The following is a 19,437-nucleotide window of genomic DNA, read 5'->3' on the forward strand; positions in this document are numbered from 1 at the left end:
ATTTCGTGAGAAGCTCTGTGTGATGTAAGATGTCCTTCCCACAACAAAGAATGGCCAACAGAATTTGTCAGATGTAGTCAGTGCCTGTATGTCTGTGTTCCCTCAGTGCTTAAATGAAGAACATGCAGAACAGGGTATTAAGATAGGCTGAGTATTTCCAGCAGATACTGAAATGCTTTTCATAAAGTTGTACTATAAACAGAAACGTTATAGATGTTTAAATGGACCAAAAGTAAGGAGAATGTCCTAACTTTGCATGTTATGGAACTGAATTAGGTTACAGCACTATCAGATCATTCCTCAATAATTTTTTTTGAGTTGGGTAAGGACAATTTCATTGTGACACACTCTGCATCTTTCAGTTACAGCTATGAACAAGGAAATCCATCACCTGCTCTGTCTCACAAGGATATTATGAAAACAAAAGTCTGAAGCAATCAAATGGTATGTTGAAAAAATGCTGAAGTGTCTCTGAGAAAATTAATACAGGGTTAGGCTGGTATGGCTTTATCAGAAATCTTAAATTCTAGATGTAATCTCATAACAGAGGTAAGTATTCTGGTAGCACAGCCAAATGTGGAAATAGCTTCTACAAAGAACCATCAGATGAAGCAGAATTATAGATAACAAAAATCATAAATATATTTATTAAGCAGTAAGTTAAAGCAGACTTTTCATATGATACAGTCCTGTAAAAATAATTAAGAATGACTCAGTGTTAGAAGTTATTGTGAACACTGCATTTTTCCCTGTTGATTTACTCTAGAATATCACTGCTGTTTCCCTTCATCTTAAAGGACAAATGTCCCATAAGCAAACTGTCTTTAATTTCTAACAGCAGGGCTGGACTCTCTGGTGCATATGTGCACTTGCAGAAGATAACTGTTTGAAAGCTGACAGATATTTCCTTTCTAGAGTAAAGCTTCTGCCTGCTTTAGTGGCAGGAGAACACTTGCCTCAGGAGATAAAGGCAGAAGGAACAATAAAATAAACCATACTCCAATGTGTGAAAAAGCAGTTATCAGATGGTCTGAAGTGGTATACGAGAATGCAATATACTCCCATGCTTTCATCTAGATGATATATAACTGCCTGAGGAACACCATGCAAAATGCAGAATAATAACTGCTCCTCCCTTTTCACACTGCTAAACCAGAAAGTTTATTTTAATGCATCTCCTGCATATAGCACAACCTGTGTCAGTTACAAGACAGAAAGAGGGAATACTTTATTTCTTGTACTTCTAATCCCTAATAAAACAAGTATGAGCATCTCACAGTAAGAAGAAAAGGGCTGCAAATGCAAATCTCATCATCCCCCCATCTTGCTGTGGGCAGAGCAGGGCAGGGCCAGCGAGGAGGGAGCCAGAGGAGGCTGCAGACACTGCTTCTGCAGCGACCTTTCTGCTTACCAGTGCATCCAATAAGTTACCTGTTACCATTTTCCTGGTGAATTTTTATACACTGACTGGCTTTAAAAGCTGCACTTCAGTTATTGGAGAGGAGTAAGAATATCAAAGATGACCAGAGCAAGAATTGACAAGCAAGGACCCCAGAAAACCATCCTATGGTTTTGCACCACAGTGACAGGGGCACATCCTCACATTAACCAGTCACAGTAAGTGACTAAGTGAGAAACTGCTGCTAATAAACAACAGGTACATGCAAATTAGTACAGGAGAACAGTGATTCAGGGCAAATTTGCTTTCCAATGGTATTTCCAGAAACAACCTGCTTGACTGGAGGATGATGGACTTCTAAGTCCCCCCCCACTCCACTGGAGGCATGATCTCTTCAACAACGGCTTTAGAAAGATATTCCTTCAGCAATAAAAATAAAAACCAACAAGCTTTTCTTAACTATGTCCTCCAAAACTTGTAAAACTCTTCTTCCCTAAAGCCTTCACGGATTATAGGTGGAAGAATACATATATCACAGTACATTTAACAGCTTCCATAATTAATGTTTAGCAAAGCACCAAGAAGAGACCATCAGCTACCTCAGAGTACGTTGTCTGCTTGTCCTCCTTTATCTAACTTCAGTAAAATATTTATTTGCAACTTAACTTCATCAAATTATGTTTTCTGAAAATCTCAGAGCATAAATGTATTTATGTATTCCAACTTCTACATAATCAGGATTTTTATTTCACTAACACCTTGCTTTGTGCTACATAGCTCTTGTTACCCACTATGCCAAAGCAGGGAGTAAACCAACCCAACGTAATGTGATAAACAAAAGTTTCTTCTAGTGGACTATGGAATTTGGAGCACCCAGCTGTTAAAACTCACCATTTTGCTTTTTCTACTATGAGATTTAAAAGGCGTTCTCTCCTCAGGACCTTCAGAGCTGCTCACCTCCAGTTATGAATGACAAAAGAAGCAAAGTAACAATTTTTCCGTTTATGTCATTTCTAGAGGGGTCATGCCTATTTGATCATGATAAATAACTCTAAAGTCAGAGAAAAGCTAGAACAAGAGATAGTTTGAAATATACTTCATAGTGGACCGCAGGTCCTGCACATCTCCCTCATTCTGAGATGAGCCTAGCAGTGCTAATACTGGGTTTTATTTGCAAGATAGTAACTTATGAAATCAATCACATACAGAATCTTGATTGAAAATTCCTGTAACTGTGGGATAATAAAACTGATTGGGAAACGAGTGCAATTCCTGATAAGCCTGTAAGGCCTGTCTTGAACACAGAGTAATTATACAGAGTGTAATCTGAACAAGTGAAAATAGATGCAACATTCCTTTCTGGCACTTTGTTCTGAGCAAAGCATGAGAGAGGGCCCATGGTACACATCAGCATGGACAAAGGAAGCAAAAAGAACAAGAAGCTCCTGACAGTGTACACATGGAGCCTCATGTCTAAGAAGGTTTAAAAACAGAGGAACACATCATATTTACAGACTGCAATATTCCTTGCTAGAAATGTGCTGGAAAAAACAGTATAAAGCATCAAGTACTCCCATTATTTCAGAAAATGTCTTCTGAGAAATAAAATCTCACATTTAAGTTATCCTGAAAATCACAGAGTCAGGGAGAGATGTAAAAAGACCCGCTACAGCTCTGGTGAACAAGCTGATATTTGATGTCTAAGCAACAACCTCATGAACTCCAGCAAATGACAGTGTGCAAACAGACTCGAGCCAGACTTCAACTCTCATTAAGAAGCAGGTATAAGCACACATTTACAGTACCTGGTTTGAATGAATAAATAAGTCAGCCTGCTTGCTTTCTGTAGGAGAGACATGGGCTATACACTAACACAAGAACATACAAATAGGTTGTCTTATTTCAGCTTAGGATAGCAACAAACTGGCATCCAAATTGTTGTGATCCATACACAGCTTTTCACAGGACTCTTCTTAGCAGAGCAACATTTTAGGTCCCAGGACTCACAATTTCAGCTCACCAGTAAATGTGCAGGTCTTTCTGAACAAAAGGTGACTTGAGAGTTACATGCACAATCTATCATACCAATTAAAAGTCTGAAATATGCATTTTAAACTAAAACCAGCTTAAGAAATCCAAAGTGCAGCTGTAAATTCTTTTTGAAGCATTATAGATTTTGTCTGAAGTGATGACATGTTTTTTGATGACTGCTAGTAGTCTACAGGTAGCAGTGCTGAGCAAGTGCTGAACACATTACTTCGTACGCAAACAGGATGAACAAACTCATCTTTAGAAAGCACAACTTATGTGGAAAAATTCACTGAATCATACAAACTGATATTTTTAAGAGATTTTTAGTGACTAGAAAAAACAACAGGTGTGGCTACACATATTAACAGGTACCATGCAGCATTTCTGAATCTTAAAAAACAGTCTTCTGAAATGGTAGGTAAATGTACAAAGAAGATATTTCTATATCTACCCAAAAATCATAACAGAATCTCAGAATTATTTAGGTTGAAAAAAAACATTAGGATCATCAAGTTATTAACCCAGCACTGCCAAGTCCACCACTAAACCGTGTCCTTAAGTACCACATCTATGCATCTTTTTACACTTCCCTGTGCTGCCTGTTCTAATGCTTCCTCTTTCCACTAAGAAATTTTTTCTAATATCCAATTTAAAACTCTCCTTAGGCCATTTCCTCTTATCCTATCATCTGATACTTAGGAGAAGAGACAAACCCTACCTGGCTACTGCCTCCTTTCAGGTAGCTGCAGAGGAGCAATGAGGTCCCTCCTGAGTCTTTTCTCCAGGCTACAAGGCCCCAGCTCCCTCAGAAACCCCAACCCTCCTAAGACTTGTCATCTTGACACTGCACTTGGCTGCTCTTCTTTGGACACACTTTATGTTCAGGCTTACACAAGTCATGCATTTTACCAAATAATTATAACTTGGATGAAGGTTAGAGTAAACTTGAGCAAAAAAGAATGTTAAAAAAAATATTATTCTATGTAACATACCTCCCATTCACTGTAGTGTACTTGATCACATCTCCTGGCAGGACCACTGATAATTCAATATCTTTATCGATTACATTCTCTTTCTGTTCCATGATGAGGCTGGTTGGCTCTGTGTTATCAAATGGAGAAACAGCAATGGATTTTGTTTCAGATGGAGGAGGTGGTGCCTTAGATTTTCTTCTGAAAAACAGATAAAAGTTAAAAATCAAGTATGCATTTATACTTATGATTTCAAAATGACAAACTAACAAGTCTCAAAACATAAACAAAGAACACTTTATTATTTTCTAAAATAATATGTGCAACAAAGGGATAAGAGAATATCTTAAATATACTATCAGCGGTGACAGAAAACAAAACAGGCTAAGGTATCCATCACGAAAAAAAAAAGAAATCACCCAATAACCATCAAGCCAAAAAGAATTCTTTAATGTACCATGAAAGAACATGGTTGGTTGTTTTTTCCTCCCTTGGGTTATGCAAAGACCCTATTTGTACATTCTCCAAAGAGATTTACTGGATTAGTATAAACAGAAATACTGTACTATGCAGTATGAAGCCAATTGTACTTAATACAGGATAGATACTGGAGCAAATAGCGACACTTTTCCTCCCCAAATTTTTCTTTTGGTTATTAAAATTATTCAAAGAAATCCTAGCAGTTCTACATTGTTTAACTTCTATACAGTAACAAAATAGCAGTACAACCAATTCTACCTTGTTTTAATATTTCCTGACATTTCACTCACAATATGCTCTTGCAAAATCCCCTCACCTATGCTGATCTATTTTAATTTTCTCTATAACATTTCCCATGTCAGTGACCAGACGGTTTAGTTTTGAATACAAGAACTGATCACTAAATAAATTGCACTTATTTAACTAAAAAAGTTCAAAACCAGCATAAAATCCTCTATATCTCTTATATGTATGTTACAGCAAATTCTGAATGCAGGAGTCTCATGTCCTAAAACATCTAGTCCAATATCTCCCTTTATTTAAATAACTCTCCACAATTAACAAATATATTTAAAAGGAAAAGATACTATTAATTAAGAATTTTATTATTAGAAACAAGACCAAGACACAGTCAAGAAACATTACCTAATGACAGATTTTGAACTTATACACATTCTTGAATGGAGCCACATTACCAGGAAGTTAAAATACATTTCAACATAATACACCAAGGCTCCAAAAATTTGCTTGTCATTTAGATGGAGCTGTACCAAAGTTTGTTTACTTTAAACCTAAGGAAATAAATTAACCCCTACAATTGTCCTACAGAATTAAAACAAACAGAGCCTAGAATACAACTAGAAACACACATCTTTCTTGAGAAAACAAAGTTTAAAATCACTCACAATGAAGAGCAAACAAGGTCCAGAGCAGCATTGCAAAAAACAACTGTAACGACGCATCACATGACTGATCTGTTGCTGAAAGTGCTTAGAGTTTTGAACTTCAGAACTCTGTACTGAATAATTAACTATTCACAGCCCCTTGGAGCTAATCGGGAGTACTCAGGCCTCCAAAAACATTGAATGGGGATCGGCATTCAAAATTTATACCTCCTCTCTCAATGATTTAAATTAGTTTGGTGGGCTCTCTGTGCAAATCATGATGTGCAACATGAGCTGAAAATTTGACTTTAGTCTCTACAGCAGCTTGTCTTGGTTGTTTCAGGGTTACACGAACATTGCAAAATGTATAAATCAAGCTTCCTTGTATTTCTCCCCAGCTTCTTTGGGGGTTTTCTTGCAAGATTTTAGCTTTCATGTAACTGCCAAATATAAATTATTAGCAAGTACAGAGCATCAATACAACTATTAGAAATAAATAAAATCCCAAAAACATAAAAACTTACCCCATGACATTAATACCAAAAAGCCCAACGTGAACTAGTCCTGCTTGTCCTCCCTTCTTTACTCTGTCTTACATCTTAAACTTCAAATGACTGTTAAAATCTATTTCTCATAGAGTTTACTCTTTGAAGAAGTGTTACAGAAAGATTTCTTTTCAAATGCTAGGTGACTCATTTTCTGTCAAGTAGACAAATGCAATTTTATCACTGGAACTCTATTATCACCAGAGTTCTTAATGACACACAGCAATAAATGTGGTCTATTCATACAGTGTCCAACTATTCTCATCAAAACACGTGTGCAACAGCTGAAGTTCCCCGTATTTATAAAGAACACGCAAACACACACAGGGTCAGGCAGTCTAACAACATCACTGAAGCCTCGTGTCCCCCACTGCAGAGCCATGTACCCCACCCATTTCTAGGAAATCTGAATGTGCTTTATGGTTAGTTATGCTTACCTGTCCCACCCCACACAAAGGAAGAAAAATCCCAAGTGTACTTTCTCAGAAGTCATGCCAAGTTTTTGGCAACCTCTCATTAAACAACAGGGATCCCAATGCTTTCATTTTCTGCTCCCAGATGCCACGTTTTTGTTCTTCAGTTGTCACTATTTCTCTCATCTCTCTTTCTCAGCTCCAAGGTATTTGCAATTGGTCTCATTGTTTTTTTGTTATTTCAGCCCGTGTTTCTACTTTATCAGGGGAGCAGCTGCCTGACAGTCAGGCTGGGATGCACTCCCAGCTGGGGAACCGGTGCTGGACAGCAAGAACAATTCAGATGGCCATGATTAAATAAGCAGGTGATGGTGGAAATACAGTTGTAGAAGTAGGTTTTACATACAAACCCTCCTCTCCCTACTCTGCAATTCAAGAAGCCAATGAAAGTGATTTTCTCACCAAGGCATCCTCCACACATCATTTTATCCCAACATTAAAATTAACTCCAAGTCTATACCACCAGTTCAAATACTTCATCATAAAGGACCAACAAAAGCCTGGATCTCTCTAGCCTCTTAACCTATACCAAGTACTCAGCAAACTAGGAGAGCTGTTCATTTGTAATGATTTTGCTAAAAAGACAGAGAAAGATGTCAATCTAGCTTCTTCTCCTGAAAACAAAACCTGTTATTTTTAGTGAAACAAAACCCAAACATAACAAAGAGTGTAATTCCCCATCATATAAAAACAACATTTCAGAGGCCAGGAAAAAAGGTGCTCAGTAAGTGGTCCTACAGCACCTTTCATGTTCAGGCAGCTTCCAGCCAAGCTGTTCTAATTTTCAAAATAAACATTAGAAGGAGTTAGAGCAACCAAAAACATGCTTTTCATTTTCATGGCTACTGTAGAATTACAGGAAAGCTGCAGGATGAATCAAGCTGCAGCTTACTTAGCTATGAATTAGTTACTACAGAGAGAATTAAAAGAGAAATTTTAACCAAATGAGGTCACAACTCAATAACAATCAGAACTCCTCTGGAAATTGCACTGCAGTATCCTACACGATGTGGGTCCTCACTCATTCCTTATCCCCATGGGTCCCAGTCCCATCAACTGGCTAACCTTCCCTACACACCAGACACTGAAACTGCCCAAGCCCAACTCTCTGCAAGACATGTGCTCCCCACTCTTTATCACCAGATAAACAATTCCACCAACATATTATCTTCTACATAAATTTTCTGTTTAAACTGCTGCTTGAGCCAAAGAAAACAAAAAACCCAAACAAACAAACAAACAAACAAAAACCCATGTTTCTCCTCTGATTCTTCCTAGCCCTGGACAAGGCTGTCAGAGGGACACCCGCAATGCTCTCACAGGAACCCACAAACACAAAGTGGTGCAGTCTAGGCAGAGTTTCTATTTCCCTTGGTACCAGAGCACCTGGAGCCCACTGCTTATGCCAAGGCATTCAGCTTTTTTTATCTAGTTGGGATTATATTGTTCCCCAGAGAACTGATTCATATCTCTTAGAAATTTAAATTTCTGAAGTCCCACCTGCAATTCCTGCCAGTCTGCGTGACAATACAATTAATTCCTATATCAAAGAATTCTTTCAGCCAAATGCAAATAGAAGACTATCATTTTTTTTAAAAAAACAGTGCATCTTTAAATCAAATCCAAGACCATTAGGTCAACATTTTATGTGCTTCAGATCCTCCTTCAATGGAATAAAATGTCATTGCGGTATCTCAACAACTTTCCTGCTTGCAAAGAAAAAACAGATGTGTCAGTAATCTGGATGCATAGAAACCTTTTTAAAATAAAGGTCTGTAAGTAAATAAATAACACATCTATTTATTTGATTTTCCAAAAAATCCTGTTAGGAAGTTACAAGCAGTATATTTTCAACTATCAGTAACTAGAAAAAGGCACATAAAATAATGAGAAATACTTGAACTTACAGTAACCTGGGTAGTCTAGTTTCCACCAGCATTTCCTTTCAATAAGAACCTCTTTCCCAAAAAAAGGGGAAAAAAAAAAGAGAGGAAATCCATCTGCTAGATTAGTGTGCAATCAAATGCTACAGCATAAAGGAATATTACTGTTTACAGCACTTCCTATTTGGAACACTGTTACATGACAGCTTGATAGCTATACAAAGCGAGCTTGATACCACTCTTACTGAAATTATTTTGAATCTAACCTCCAACATCAGAACCTTTTCTCAAATTTTCTATAGTATTCACCTACCACAGAAAAGGTCATAAGGATCTCACCTGCAGTTCAGTTATCTCTCAGGTACTGAAACAGTTCATTAAACATAGTGCATTAAAAACCTCCTAAGCACAAAAGATACACTTGTTGGTTAATTTGACTTAGGGCACTAAGAAGAACACTGGTTTATTCAAAAAGCAACTAGTTTGGGGGTTTTTTTGATCAAGCTTTACAAAATTAATTTGCCAAAATTACAAGCAGCACTTTGAGTTATTTTCACTCAGAGTCAGAAAAGGCTTCAACTCTACTATGATCATATCATGAGACGAAAAAGTCCACTGTACCTAAGCTCCTTCTAGAGCTTTACTTGTCTTCAACCTCTCATCCTAAGCAAGTATCATAATTCTCTCCTGACTATTGCAACAATGCTGTTTCACTGCTGTGTCACAGAAGCAGACAAACCTCGCACATAATCTTCTCAAACAAGGAACAGTTGAACAAGACTTCAGGCCTATATTAAAAAAAACATTGGTTTGGTTTTTTTAAATGATACATCAGTTTTGGCCAACAGGTATACAAAATATTTAGGCTCCTAGTTTCACCTGTAAGCATCCCCAGCCCAATACTCATCTTTAACAGTGACAGAACAGATTTGTCTTCTAGACTGAGTTTATTCTGTTCCCTCTTTGTGGACAATGGTCTCACAGTATCACCGCTGCAAGGCTTCAAGATCAAACATTACCTGCTAGGAAAAAGCTTGGAGACAACTGCAGCATTATATCTGATCTGCTCCTCACAGTCCAGCACATGACTGAAGCTGACAAGGCAGGTCACTCTAAAAATCACTCCTATATATTTCAGGCATAAGCATCGATGAAAAATACTTTAAAAATAAATTCTATTAATCTTCACTAAATTATTACCAGGCACACAGGTTTCCATACAAAATCTGGGGTGCCACTAAGTGGTTCAAGAAAGGCTACTTTTAAGTTAGACGTATGGTAGTATTCTAATATTTTTCCTTAACATTAAGCGGCCCAAATATTTGCTGTGCTAGCCCCAGAGCATCTATATAACATGACTATCAGCCTTGATACTGGGCTTTCATCTCAACATCAATATCACTGTTTGAGATACAATCTCTCTCTTTATTTCTACTATAAAAGCATCACTTAGATGTTAAGATCAAGGTATGGATCAATGAGAGTCAAACAATGTCCATTCTTAGGTTATCCCTTCAAGCCAGTCTTATGATACATGTAGGATGATATAAAGGAAAAATATTTGCTGTATCTGCTCCAGAGAGAAATAAGATCTTTCAGATTCTCAACTCATCCGTTTAGTTATTTCAGGAAGAACGCGAGGTCATATTGTACAAATACTGAGTCCAGCATGTAGCTCAATAGGTACCAGAAAAACCTAGTTCCAAGTTCAGGAACATGCTTTAATTTCAATTTCCAAGCAGAGGAACAAACATTAACAGTTTGTAAATATTTTGTGGTATCAGGTTATTTTACAGGGCACTTCTCTACACTAATTCCCAAGACTGAAAAGATACAAATATTGTAAATAATAGTAGTATTTTAAAAATAATAGAGAAAAAAAATATGGCATAAAATAAGGCACTGGGTATATAGCTCTGCCAACACAATAATTCACAGTACAACTGGTATATCAACTGACATGGCTGTAGTAATGCTATGGGTGATAATATTACTAATTAAGTGATCTTTGAAGATTATCTCTATAAATTCACTCAGTGAGGTTCCAGCAAACAACAAATTGTCTGCTGATATTCTCTTAGTCATGCCTTTATTCTGATATAAAGAAAGCAAAAAAAAGTGAAATGCATTGTCACACTCTTTCAATAAATAAAGTGGACAGAGAAAAGGAGTCATCCCTGGAATCAGGACAGTTTTTCAAAGATGTTGTGAAAGAAAAGGTTTCCCCAGTCAATGAGATGTGTGGATTTGCCCCCTAGGAAGCCTCATTGCTCTGTAGATTTTTTTTTTCAGTCTTATCCTAGAGAGAAATAAATCACAGGACTGGGACGGTAACCATGACAGTAAGGTGAAAGCTTAATGGAATCTCTGGATGTCTCTGGTTCACACTAAAAGCAAGAAAGCAGCAAATGAATCCTTCAGTTCCCTCCAGACCATTTGGAACAGACACTTGCCCCCTCTGATTATCTGTCCCCATGGCAGTGACAGTCTTGAAAAGAGAAGCAACTGTATTTGAGCTATAATTCATTAAATGTTTTCTGTCACTACAAGGAAAAAGAGGCAATTCTGAGACAACATAAACACAAATCTGTATTATGGGCATGTTGTTAATTGTGCCTCTCCTAGAATTAAAGGGGCACTAACTCTGGTATAAACGTATAATTTAATTAACTAAACAACAAAATTAAAACTTTCCTAGAAAAAATATTAATTCATCGCCCTTCAAAGCTGAATCACAACTAATATTACAATGATCTATTCAAGCTCACTTAAAACTTATGAAAGAGCCAACTCCTGAGAATAGAAAGCTGCTGACAGTGTTGTCTTGTACCATCCAACAAAACACAGTTAGCTCCCCTCTAGGCATAAGAATCACTTTGCTCTTAGGAAGAGAGCCAAAAGCTCAGAATCCTAGCAGGCAAGAGAGGATAAAAGAACAAGAAAAAATACCTTCTCCTCTAAATTAGCATAAAGTTTATTATTATTTTTGAGGGATTATAGAAATGTGTTCTGATACAAAAGTTTTCTTACAAAACATTCTGTTGTGCCAAGAGAAGTACTACTTCTACTTCGGGGAAAAATAAAAACAACAAACCAAAACTAACAAATAAAATTAAATGGAAAATTAGTTCCAATGATATAAGTTCTCAAGCTCTTTAGAACTAAAGACTCCTGAAGTAAGTAGGGCTAACACAAAATACAAAGCACAAACCTGGCATGACCATGTGTGAAACACCTACGAAGAGAGCAGATACTTATATCTATTTTTGCAACCTTTTCTCAAAGTAAAAAATGCAAAAAATTAACCAAAAGAAAGAATAAAAAATCCGAACAGCATTCAAAACGATTAAAACCTTGTACAGCTCAGTTGGCCTTTATTATATTTACAGTTATGAAAACAGCCTGGCAGAAAAGAAGGAGAGCAGGGAAGAAAAAGCAGTAAATCTGTAACAGTAATTGAGTAATATATAACTGGCTGAATAAACAGGAAAAGAAAACAAAGAGCAGCTTGATCTGAAAGGGGGAGCTTAACCTTTGATACACTAATAAATCTAACAAATACTTAAAACTCAGGCAAACGTATGCTACCTCCACTAAAAATAAACCCTCAAATCTTTATCAAGAACTGCTAAAAACAGCTGTTTCTCTTCCATGACTAGTAAGAAAGTTCAATTAAGGGCTTTCAAATAAAACAAAACCTGAATCTGTCCTTCTGGTCGTTACTCCCAGTCATGAAAGCAGGTAAAATGCCACTGCCTTTTCAAAGCCTGCAGATGAAGCACCTAGCTCTGCTCATGGTTTTTCCAGCTGCTATTCTGAACATCAATAAGAATTGTCAATTATCTGAGCTTTGCTGCTGTTGCTTTTTTTTCCTGTTCAAAAGACTGTTTCTGAAGTAACACTGGAGGCAGGGACTGGATAGATTCAGAGGCTGGGAAAGGTAAGGAAAAGCAGAGCTGCTCAGTTTCACAGCAGCCAGGAAAGAGGCTAGTACAGACCCTTCCCTTTTCCCTCACAGACATACATGCCTCAAATACAGGTACGTGGGTGTAGGTGTAGGTGGGTAACAGATGAAGTGCTGCAGGACAGCAGCAAAGAAGCTCTCCACTAACAGGGAAGACAAAACCCAACCCCTCTGCTTTTACCTGCTGTAGAAGGCTGGGCTCAACTACAACAGTTGCACTTCCCAGCTGAAAACTCAGATACAGGAAGAATAATTGAGAAAGCATAGCAATGCAACTTCAGAAATTTATTTGCAATTTATTTTCATTTTTCCTGCAAATGCTTTGAATAGAACAAGCCTTCTCCCTTTTAGAAAGTTCTTCAGTCACCGAAAACTTTCTCTTAGCAGTTATATCCTTTATCCGCCTGGAGTTTGGTAACACTTAAAATCTTTTGTACATTCAGATAACCCAAAAATAGGAGAATTTATTAAACTGAAGAACAGAGATGATGTTAAAAATTGGAAGGGAATGGGACACAGGAAAAGTTTCCTATCTTGAGCAAGATTAAATAGAAATATCTGTGTGTATGCTGTTATACACAGATGCTATGAGACACATGGTGAATGTAAAGAGAGTTCCTACACAGACAACCAGGTCTGTCAGCAAATAAGGCACCCTTGCTCATTACAGGAAAGAAAGAGAAAAAGAGTTAAGTTTAGGCTGAGAAATTGTACTGAACCAAGCATTTTCTTCACTAGATTGAAAGAGAAGCATCTTGGCAGTTAGTATCCAGAAAAATTTGTTGTAATGAAGAGGTTTCTCCGCATATACGAAGACTATAGCTACAGTTCCCCAAACAAACACCAAGCCTCTTTGGCTAACACTGCTTGCAAAACTAAGAAATGCTTTGAGCACCCACCTGCCACCAGATTCTCCTGCCCATCCTTTACAGCTGCCTCCTCAACATTCACTCTCCTGCCCACATCTTCCTCAGAAAGCAAAGTGGAAAAACCTTTTACCTTCAGGAACAGGGTCACATTTACACCTTCCCAAATGCCAGTGCTGCTGCTGGAGCCCCAGCCTCATCTCAGGCACTCTGTGAGGGGCTATGGGTGGTAAGAAGCAGAGCCACAAGTCTCATCCCAGCTCTCTGCGCAGCATAAACCCAACCAGCAGTTCTCACAGCCACCTTTGCAGCCGCTGACAGCAGGAGCTCCCTCCCCTTTGTCCTACTTTAACTTTACCTCCCTCATTGGTTGGCAGCTCAGAGCCCCAAATGAATGCTCCTATTTTGTCTCCAAACTCATCCCCATCTACACACAAGAGCTGTCATTATCCCCTTTCTCTGCTTATATCTGCACACTCAAAATCCCCTGCATCCACTCCTTACCGGATTCTTGCAACAGGCAAGAGGCAAGGAAAACAGAAGATATTCCTTTGAAGAAGGAAGATATTTCTTTGACAAAACCTGGCTCCCTGCATGATGGTAACACCAAAGCTATTTTGGATAACCACTTCCATTAGAAAGCCTCTGTGCTTTCTGTAAAAATGTACAGGCCTTCAGCATTAAATATAAAGTAGGGAAAAAATCTTATTTATATAATAATGATTAAAATCATCATCAGTGCGCTCTGGGGAATTTAAAGAAACTTTCCTGATGAATGCTTTGCTCTAACTACTATAATTCACTTCTATATTCACCCCTGCATCCTTTCCAACTTGCTCTACCACAGCCAGTTTACAGCCAATATACTTCACTGCTGAGTTTTTAACATGCTAACAGATGACACAGTGCCAGCAGCATTCTCTGCCTACAAGAAGTTCAACTGAACACTGTTTCTTAAATTCTTTCTTTGTTGCTGTAAGTGAAGTCCATCTTGGCACTGTGGTTATTTAGGAATTTAGTCTATTTAGGTACTAAAAAATATTTTAATGCTTTCCATGACAAATGAAATCAGTATACAAGATACAAGGAACACACAGAATACACAGCAAGGACTCTGCCATATTAAACACTAAAAGAATCAACTTTAACAAGGTATTACAAGAAAGTAGTGGGGCTTTTTCCCCCAACAAAATTTTAGATCAAAATCTGATGCAAATCAAAGAAATCAGAAAAGCCTTACAGTCTGCATGAAATAACAGCATTCCTCACTTAAAATAATCCCAAAAACCTCTTCTGAGTTTCTAAGCACCAAATATGCAACAGCTTCTAGACCCAGAAATGTACCACTGAAATTTCAGCAGTCTGTCCACACAGATAAACATCTTTACACACCCTCATCTCTTAGTCAGAGATGGGATTTTACAAACTATTTGTAGAATTATTACATACTTTATCTGAAAAATTACAGCTGACATTAATTCTTCTTCCTTTGTACAGGCCTATATTTAAGTTCTGGCAATTTATGTACTGCCCTACACCTGAATTCTGCATTCCCTCCAACAGCAAGGACTTACATGCTACTGATGATATATAACTATTGGTAAATATTTTTTCCTCCCAGCAGGTGTTAGGACAACACAACACAAATATTACTTTAAAGCCATTCTGCTCAGCCTCTAAAGAAGAAGGAAAAATAATAGCTAAAATTGATTACACTACTTTTCTGCCTACCTCCAAGATAGCACAGGTGGTTCTTCCCCATTAATATCAGGTGAGTTTCCTTCAATAGCATTTGGAGGTAGAAGGGAGGGTGTGTGTGTGTGCATGGCAAGCTCTCTGTTGCTCCCTTCCGCTACTGCTGACATCAGTAAGCCTACCTATTTATAATCCCACCACCTGACCAAACAGCCTTCAGAGTACATCTAGAGATTTGTACAGCCTGTAATCCCAACATATCTACTTCAGCCAATTCAAAAGAGAGTATTAAGTAGCTTTGTTATGTCTTCTGTGGCTTTATACCATAAAAAGAATCCAATCTTGTTTTCCACACCCCTTTTGTTTGCACTAAAATTTAATGGGAATTTTTAGAATTAGGACTAGTCCTTTCATCCATGCTTTTTAGCCTTCCCCATTTCTCTGCCTGTGAGAACGGAAGACCTCAGGTAAGCATATCCTAGGGATTAATGGAATATTTAGACAACAGAGACAAATACCCGTTTACATCCAGTTAATTTCATCATAAGTACTACCTGCAAAATTATTGAAATTTAAGATTTTTACAAATCAATTTCACAAGCCAAGTACAATATCTATGCTATCACAAAACCAAAAACAACTCAGAAGTGTTTAAAGTAGGATAATTTACAGAAGCTTGACCTCATTGTCAATTAAAACCAGAAGCTGCTTAAAAGCAGCTTAAAAGCAATTCTTGATTCAGTTACCTCTTCCCAAAGTCAGCCCTAATGCATTCAGCCATGGGAGGGCTGCTTGCAGCTGAGTCTGCCCAGGGACTGGGAAGGAATGCAGTCAACAAACTCTTAGGGCAAGTGCTGTCATCACTGGCAACATCCTGCAGGTTTCTATCATTGGTAAATGTTGCTTCCAGATCTGTATCAGGCCACAGAGTAGTGCTTCAATGAGAGGAAAACATCTGTGTGAGTGCCTGTGTGCTGAGTAAACAACATTACTGACAGTTCCTTACCTAACCTTTCCTACCTGAGACGTCCCATCACCAGAATCCATCCCACATTAATGCCAGACAAAACAGAAATGTAAGTCAGCTTTGCCTAAACGTGTGTAAGGCTGAATGAAACAATTAGATGAATCAGTTGTGTTCCAAGTCAAATGCACTGTGCAACCAAACTTCAATAGTCAATAATAAAAGAATAAAAATCCTTTCCCTTGATTGATAAGCTGGAGAGGGCAACAATGCAGATGCAGCCAGGCTTGCAGGACAAGAGTGCCTGTAGGGAAGGTTTGGTGCATACAGGGAATCAGCATTGGTTAAATCACCAATATATTTCCTGCAGCTGCTATGTCCCACACAGGACACAGTATTTGAGATGCTCACTTGCAAGTTTTAATTATTATCTGGTCTAAGGGCTACAGCTAGAAATATACAATTAATACTCACAGTAATAAATCCTCTGATGTTTTTTTAGTCCTGCTAGTTATCTTGTTGTTATTTTACATTCGATCTATCTAGTTAGCAATATCCTCCTTATGGCTTTTGTAGATTAAGCAGTAAATTTATCACAGCTGAAAAATCACAGGGCTTTCATTCAGGGAGCAACCAACAAAATTTCATACTTTAATACTACTGACCACAAGCAAGTGCCCAACACCTCAGATAACCTGAAAGGACAAAAAGGTTTCCCATTTCTATAAGCATGTACCTGGCCATTTTCCCTTCATCGTACAGAGGTTACTTTTACTTTTTCCCCAGTATCACTCAGCATAGATTACTTGCTTTTTGGGGTTTTGATATTAAGTTCCCAGAATACTTGTGGAAGGTAAAATTGCAAGAATAGTAAAAGACGAGGAAGGAGGAGAGCTTACAAAAGGTATTAGGAAAAAAAAGAAAACTACCATATAAAGGAATGGAATTAAAAAGTTTTCTTAGAGTTTGGTTTAGAATTTTAAAGTGCTTCTCATTTTTTCATGAAGCATCTACTTAAATTACAAATCCTGGCATTGCTGTGTAAAAACAGTTCCTAAACAAACATCAACTGAATAGTATCAGCAATGAAAGACAATGTATGAGAATGCACCATGAAGTGCAATTTATTTTATAATTTCTCATGTGTCTATTTAAAAGAAGCAAAAGAATTCTATTTTGCTAAACAGAATGACAGTATAGGGCTAAATACAAAACACTTCCCAAAGAGGCCCCTGTACAGGCCACATTTGAGTACAGATCTTTCATGCTTTTTAATCCATAGAATTGTTTCCAAGACCAAGAACTTAGGACTTGTATGTACTAGTGAGGAAAAGAAACCAAAACTTTCCCAGTATTCATTCTTAGACCTTTAATACCTTAAGATTCATCTGTCTATAATTACCCAGAACATTTAGTACCTTTGCAAGAGGGAGAAAAAAAAACCCCAAACCACAGCTCCAGAAGCCCAATGCACTGCTAGAACTCAATGGATCTGTATCAATAATGTGTGTATTATGCAAAAACTTCCCAGAATTATCTGGTTTTAAAAATGCCCAATAGGGATGTATCTGTGAAGCTGGAACTCTTTGAACCTATTGTCTCTATTGGTATAAACAAAAGACCGTTTTTTAAAACTATCTGATATTTTATCTAACCCTGAAATAGTAATGATTATTTTTTTAAAATAATATCCATGAGAAACTGATGTCTGAAAGCAGCAAGAATAGCAGGAAACACAGATTACCAGGGTAAGAATGGCATTCTTCCAGATTAAATTCTTGCTTTATTAAATACTCAGTTTCTTCAGTTGCTTTGTACCTACTGAGCTGACATCTCATCTGTGATGGACCAACACAGTCAAGTCTCCAGGGAAAGGCAAATAGTTTTGTTAAATCAAAAAGAATTGGAGAAGAGAGCATAGACAAGAGGCTTCCAAATGGCTTGGAAACAGACCAAGAATTTCTTTTTCTTATGCAAGTCATGCATCAGCAAGGAAAGTTGATTTTAGATTGTATCATCACTCAACAATAAGTGGGACTTAATTATTTTACCATTAGTTAACATTTGGTTTAAGGATTTCATGCATCATCATTAGACAATTCTGCTGCATGTTCTCCTTTCACTTACTTGGAACAGTTAGAACATGACAAACTGGCACATGTGCAAAAGGTAAATGTAAGACCACAATGACATGGTCTCAGCTCTCACGTCCCTTAAGCCATATCTCACCTTTGACCATCTCTCTTGATTCTCTCTGAACGTTCTGTTTACTGCATCCCTGTGGATATGGCAGAGACCAGAATCATGCACTTTACAGTCATTAGAGATTTATACACTGGCAAAATCCTGGTTTCCCTTTTGTTTTCTGCTCCTTTGCTAATGTGCAAGGCAAACTGATTGGTAGTAAGCCTATCTAAAGTGAATTTAATCTCATCATCTATTTACTTCTGAAAAACCTTTCTGCAAGTCTTCAGAGTTGTATCTCCTGTTATTACAATGAGTAATAGATTTTACTGTCATCAAAGTGTCACCTTACTATTCAGCTGCTTTCCTAGATTATTAACATATTGAACTAGGAGTTCCAGCACAAATCTCTATGAAACTCCAAGGTGGCATGGCCTCACCTTCACAGCAGAATATTTCCCATTTCACTGTTGTTATTGGGGCACATTATATAACCATACAAAAGTTTACTGTCTTATGCCATGTTTGCTTAGTTTCCTAAAAAGCTTTGGGGTAGAGACCACGAGAAGCCTTTTGAAGGACAAGCACGACGGTACCAGTGGGCTTTTCCTCATATATTTGGTCAGCTCAGCCCTTAGACTGTTTTCTCTTTCCACAGCCTTAAGACATTTACACTGTAGATACATTGCTACATCAAAGAGTTCCTAGTTTTATTCTAATTATGCTTGTTGCATGAGTCTGCAGAGAAACAGATTTTTATTGTTAAATTCAGCCACCAAATTTAGTTTGTCCCAAATAAGGTAAGAGCCCTCAACAAAGCTGTCCTAGCTGCTGTGCAAATCCGGAACAAAGAAGAGAGTGCCTGATCAGAAAACACCTGTGGACCAAAGGACAAACCTGTACTGAGCTGCCTGTTGACAGTATGACTTTGATAAATTGCTGCCTGACCTTTTCACTTCTCTACCTCTATTACAACTCTGCATCCTCATTTTAACATTAGAGATCCAACTAACACAAAAGGTAATATGCAAACACTAGCACGTTTTTTGACCTTACTGAGTCATTATTTCGTCACGGGTGCAAAGGATCTGCTTCACT

The 19,437-nt window shown here is 37.7% G+C and overlaps 1 protein-coding gene across 2 annotated transcripts in view; it reads right to left on the reverse strand.

The window, feature by feature from the left end:
* Window positions 1-19,437, reverse strand: part of COBLL1 (cordon-bleu WH2 repeat protein like 1) — a 78,630-nt gene that overhangs the window by 31,283 nt on the left and 27,910 nt on the right. For both annotated transcript variants that reach the window (XM_084209118.1, XM_084209117.1), the window contains exon 2: window positions 4,423-4,602. In XM_084209118.1, the coding sequence (XP_084065244.1) occupies window positions 4,423-4,514 (92 nt within the window). In that variant the 5' untranslated portion in view covers window positions 4,515-4,602. The remainder of the gene's footprint in view (window positions 1-4,422; window positions 4,603-19,437) is intronic.

Source organism: Fringilla coelebs (assembly GCF_963513975.1).
Source record: "Fringilla coelebs genome assembly, chromosome: 7".
NCBI lineage: Eukaryota > Metazoa > Chordata > Aves > Passeriformes > Fringillidae > Fringilla > Fringilla coelebs.